The 5941-nt window shown below is 35.1% G+C and overlaps 1 protein-coding gene across 1 annotated transcript; it reads left to right on the top strand.

Moving 5' to 3' along the window:
* Nucleotides 1-916: 916 nt before the first annotated feature.
* LOC129738521 (uncharacterized) lies at nt 917-4990 on the top strand. Its single transcript, XM_055729741.1, has 2 exons — nt 917-1339; nt 3317-4990. Exon 2 carries the CDS (start codon nt 3709-3711, stop codon nt 4864-4866), a length of 1158 nt encoding a protein of 385 aa, XP_055585716.1. The 5' UTR covers nt 917-1339; nt 3317-3708; the 3' UTR covers nt 4867-4990.
* The last annotated feature ends 951 nt before the right edge of the window (nt 4991-5941 follow it).

Below are 5941 nucleotides of genomic sequence, written 5' to 3' on the forward strand. Positions count from 1 at the left end.
AACTTTTACAGAAAATTTACTTACAAGTTGAGAGCTTAAAATCAGTAGTAAATAGAAAAAAAATATTTTCGATATAAACTTTTCATAAAAAGATAGCCTTATTTATAACCTTTAATTTGATGTATAACACTTAATGATCGCAAGAGTGCTAGCAAAGTTATTCAAATATCTATGCAACAAATTTGATTTGATAAAATATTTTTCATTCAAGTTTGCTCCACACCAACTTGTGCACAAGAAAGGATATTTTATTCAATCAAGTACCCCATGACGGGGCCAGGAGTTAAAAAAAGCGCGCGCTTTGTTCAAGTTGTAAGCAAGTCCTCTTGATGCCACGTTTTGCTGATTGCATGATGCTAAAACTTGAATGGAGACAACATTATGATTCAAAGAATGTGATGTGAATGTTTGGATATCTTTGCTTGTACTGTTGCGATAATTAAGTGTTATACATCAAATTAAAGGTTATAAATAAGGCTTTTTTTTATGAAAAGTTTATATCGAAAATATTTTTTTTCTATTTACTACTGATTTTAAGCTCTTAACTTGTAAGTAAATTTTCTGTAAAAGTTGGTAGTTTATGAATTTTTAATTTTTTTCGGTTTGATTTAGTCAATTATCTAAAACAGGTCCATACGAATGCTTGTCATACCAATCACCGAGCACTATAAAATTATCATTTTATATTAACAACAGCTTTCTAGAACACATCTAAGAAAATTTTCCAGAAAAATGGACTTTTTTCAATAAAACTTCTAGCGCACGCTGGAAACTTACTCAAATGAGCTCAAATTCGGCCTGAATTCTTGAAAATGAATGAGGATCAAACCATGTAAGTGGCGTTGTGATCAGCGAAAAAAGCCGAAAAGTGAACTAGTCTAATATATATATATATATATATATATATATAAGTTATCGACAGGTTGACGGAAGCGCAACACAAATTAGCAGAAACACTGGCTTCCCTAGAAACAGCGACAACATCATCAGCACCATCTTAGCTGATTCGACAATTAATCGTTCCCAGGACTACGTGACCGGACGGTGGGGCATCGGATTGCAGAACCAACGTGTGAACGGGAGTTGTGCAGTGAAAGATAATGTTGAATAAAGGCAGTCGTTAATAGTCAGTCGTGAAGTGTAGTTTAGTTTTAGTTTTTAAAAACCCGAAACTCGGCCATCAAAATATAACTGGCGCAGTCGCGGTAGGATAGTGCGTGTGTGAGTTAAATACTTAGTTTTGTGATCGGCAGCGGCCATTCGCGGAGGATTACCGTGAATTTGCATCGGAACAAGATAATTAACTCCCCGCACAAGGACCACCAATCAGATGTACCGGGTACGTCATTTTAATTACTATTAGGCTAGAGTTCAAGTGAAAAACGGTGGTTTACCGTTTAGTGATTATTCAACCTTAATAAGGAAAATTTAAAAAGCAAAAAGCACACTTTTCACAAGAAACAAAGTTGGAGTATCAAAAATTTCCAGTGATCATAATTAGAAAAAAAAATGGCTCCAACGACTAGATCGGATGAATTACAACAGAGAATCGAAGAGTTGGCTGCATTGATTGAAAACCAGCGCGCGCAGCTGGAAAGGCTTTCAATTAACTCAGCAAGTGTTGCGACAAATTCAAACGAACAATTTCAGGCACACTCTAATTTAACTAAAATACCCGATCCGCTCAAATTAATTCCGACCTATGACGGGGACGCAAAATACCTCCCCGCCTGGCTGAATTCGGTAGAGATAAAATTAAGTCTCTGTCTAAGGGACGTAAGGGCTAGTGATGTTCCAATAGTGATGCCACTGTGGGAGAACATAATAAGGGACAAAATAATTGGTAGGGCAAGTGAAGCCTTGCTCGCACACCATTGTGGTTCAACTTGGGAGAATATGAAAGCACTACTGAAAGAAATATTCGGGGATAAGCGTGATTTGCACACACTAGGGGCAAAAATACCGTCTCTCCGACAGGGTAACAGAGACGTTACATTATTCTACCAAGAGTGTAAAACACTCTTAGCCGATATACAGGCGAAAATAAATCTAAACGAAGAGATGCGCCCCTGTGCCAGAATCATTTCTGCTAATTATGAAGAAATGATCAAACAAGCTTTCATTGATGGATTACAGGGAGAAATCTCAAATTTAACCCGGATCTACCGACCGGAAAATTTAAAATCGGCGTACGAATGCGCCTTAGAACAAACCAATGCTGCTATCAGAAAAGCAGACAGAAACAAGAACCCACAGACTCAATTACATTCTAATCAACAAAATTATAATTCATCAAACTATTATCGATCAAATTATAACCGGCCGGCTTATAACCGACCAAATTATAATAGAAATAATAATTCTCAACAAAATAATAATTATCAACAAAGTAATAATTATCAACAAAATAATACACATTGACCAAACCCAACATATATCGATGACAAAAGAAGAAAGCTTCACAAAATGAAGTTAAAACGTATAAGAAAATAACCATACTAATACTTTTTTATTTTTCAGACGGAAATACCGCTCATCACTCTAAGCCTTTTTATTTCTATTTTATTTAGACTAATCGTTTCTCAGCCCATACACATTTCCAGCCTAGAGAACAACCCTGAACAGCTTGTCCTGGAAGATGACTACTATTTCGTAAAAACGGGTCAACACAGACTTTTCATATAAAAAAAAAAGGAATTATACGAACCCATTTTTACGAAACTCCAACAGAAACTGAATGGAATCGAATATCTTGGAAATTACTCAAATATAATCGAACTTTTGTCAACCAAGTTTAACATAGCTAAACAAATTTGGAAAGAATTAAAACCAAAATTTACATCTAATAGAAACTTTTTAAATTTGGTCAGAACAGGAATTACTGGAAACCTTGACAATAATGATCTAACTCAGATATCACAAAAAAAAATCCTTAATCTTCAGATTGATAACAAAATTTTCATAACAGAAAACAACGAGCAAGTAAAAATTAATTGCCAATTTCAAAATCGCTTACAAAGAGTAATTAATGATCTAACAACACAACAAAATCCTGCAATTTTACTTTTTTGGAATAAAAATTCAGTCAAAACAAAAATTCCAAATTGCAAGATTTTTTTTCGAAGGGCGGAGAGGATGCATACTGAATTGAAAAAAAAAACACCTCTATCAAGATTCGTTTGAACAGAAATAAAGTTCTACGACAATTGTTACAATAAAAAGCAGAGTCATAAACCCGAGGAGGAAGACAGAAAAAAAAATGAAATGTCATTATAGTACTAATCCATTACTAATACATATTTTTCTTTATTTTTAGAATAACAGAGTAGCACTACTCATGATAGCATTATGCTTCTGTCAAGCACAAAAATTATCTATCAAACATTTTGGAAACGACCCAATCTTACTAGTAAAGGAAAGAGAATGTAAAATCCAAATTGGAACAATAAAAATAGTACATCCAATAAATTTATCATCAATAGAAGAAGCGACAGAAACACTTATAAGTTTTTCCTATAGAAATAACGTTGAAACTAACAACCCACTAAAAACATCCTTAAATATAAGGCAAAACAATTGTAAAACAATCTATATCAATTGAAACCACGTACACATCACCGCTCGAAAAGATGGGACACTATTGGAACGATCTGGAAATGGATTGCTGGGACTCCGGACGCCGCAGACCTTCAAGTCATCAACAGTACCATGAACGACCTCATTGATCAAAACAATCAACAATTTAAAGTTAACGAGAACATCGACAAGCGTATTCAGCACCTGACTAACGCCATCAAGGAAGTTATGTTACAAGCGAATTTCAACAAAATTATGGTAAATGACATTGAAATCATCACCGCAATTATGAATACAGACATTCTGAACAAAATGCTCGAAGACATCCAAGATGCCATCATGTTATCGAAATTATCGATAACACATAACAGAATATTGTCGATTCGAGAAATTTTGGCGATCAGAGAGTTAATCCAGGATCAAGGAGTAAACTTAAATCTGCCCGATGAAGCTTTACAGTTTGTCACACCAAAGTTTGTAACCAGCTCTAAAATGCTTCTGTACCTTATGCACGTTCCGTTACTGGAAAACTCGACAACATCGGATATTATGCGAATTTTTCCACTCGTAACAAATAACCGCATTTTGTACCAATACCCAACGCACATCTTGAAAACCGCCAGTAAATTGTACATTACTGAAAAACCAGACAATTTTGTTCAGAAAGCAGCCTATCTAAAAGAACTTAATGATGAATGCTTAGCATCCCTCATTGATGGAAAACAAACCACTAGCCGTTATGTGGTACAGAATGAGACATCCAAGGAACTTATTAATGATAATACGATATTGATCAGAAATGCAAAAGATCAGACGCTAGAATCAACTTGTGGTCCAGATAACAGAACCATAAATGGAAATGTTCTCATTTCATTCACCAATTGTACCGTTATATTCGACAAAGAAAACTTTACGAACAACGAACTTGAAAGTCCAATCGATATCATCGAAAGAGCTTTCCACAATTTAAAAATCAATTGGAAACAACACAAATTATATGAATTGGAGAAAATTAATGCTGAAACTATTTCTAACCGGAAAAGGCTTGATCACGTTTATCTGCAACAATACCACCTGGATTTGAAATTTTGGAAATTGATCGGAAGCTTCTCGTTAATTGGCACTGCAACGGTAATCATCATCGTGTTGCTGATTCTTAGAACATACGGAACGGGACGTTCCTTTCGTAGGGAGGGGGTAGTTATCGACAGGTTGACGGAAGCGCAACACAAATTAGCAGAAACACTGGCTTCCCTAGAAACAGCGACAACATCATCAGCACCATCTTAGCTGATTCGACAATTAATCGTTCCCAGGACTACGTGACCGGACGGTGGGGCATCGGATTGCAGAACCAACGTGTGAACGGGAGTTGTGCAGTGAAAGATAATGTTGAATAAAGGCAGTCGTTAATAGTCAGTCGTGAAGTGTAGTTTAGTTTTAGTTTTAAAAACCCGAAACTCGGCCATCAAAATATAACTTATATATATATATATATATATATATATATATATATATATATATATATATATATATATATATATATATATATATATATATATATATATATATATATATATATATATATATATATATATATATATATATATACATGGATTTTTTTTCCAAAGTATTGGAAATGTTGCATCATCTCTCTCATCTCTTTCAATATGAAAAATATTGGAATAAAGTCAGCGGGTTTTCAAAATTGTGAATTTTTCTAACGTTTTCTGAAAATCGAATGATGCCAAAATGGGATAAATAAGATAAACTTTAGAATTTTTTCCGCCACTGTATTACATTCGTATTTAACTATCTTTACAGAGTTTCATAAAATCAATAGCGAAGCGGATCGAAAGAATGCGACCACCACAGGCAACTCCATCGTCTCCTACTCAAAATGTTCAAATGGATCCACCAGACGAAATGGACGAATTTTTGGCCGAGGTGTGTGAAAGTAGCCTTCCCTGTGCTGATATCCCCAACCTCGACCAGAATATAGACCAAAGTATCCTAAAACTAGATCTGGAAGTGCGAAGAGGATACCAATACAATATTTGGCAGCATTGGGAAGCCCAAAAGTCAACAAATGCTATGATGTACGAGGTGGCGATGGTGTTGCTTGCGGTGCCAAGCAATCAAGTGTCGGTTGAGCGAACATTCAGCGCTTTCGCTCTTTTGTTCACAGAACATCGCACTCGCTTGGCTCCGCAAACAATTTCCGACCTACTACTCATTCGAACGAATAAGGAAATTTTTAACAAGATTCATGGAGATGAATCTGAAGATTCAGATGATCCCCAAGATAGTTTTTTATAATGTGTCGTTTCGTTTCGATCGTTGAATGTTTAATCTAATGAATAAT

Source organism: Uranotaenia lowii, chromosome 1 (genome assembly GCF_029784155.1).
Source record: "Uranotaenia lowii strain MFRU-FL chromosome 1, ASM2978415v1, whole genome shotgun sequence".
In the NCBI taxonomy this organism is placed as follows: Eukaryota; Metazoa; Arthropoda; class Insecta; order Diptera; family Culicidae; genus Uranotaenia; species Uranotaenia lowii.

Bases quoted from the DNA above. Each gene is read 5' to 3' on its own strand.
- LOC129738521 (XM_055729741.1), top strand. From the start codon at position 3,709: ATGAACGACCTCATTGATCAAAACAATCAACAATTTAAAGTTAACGAG.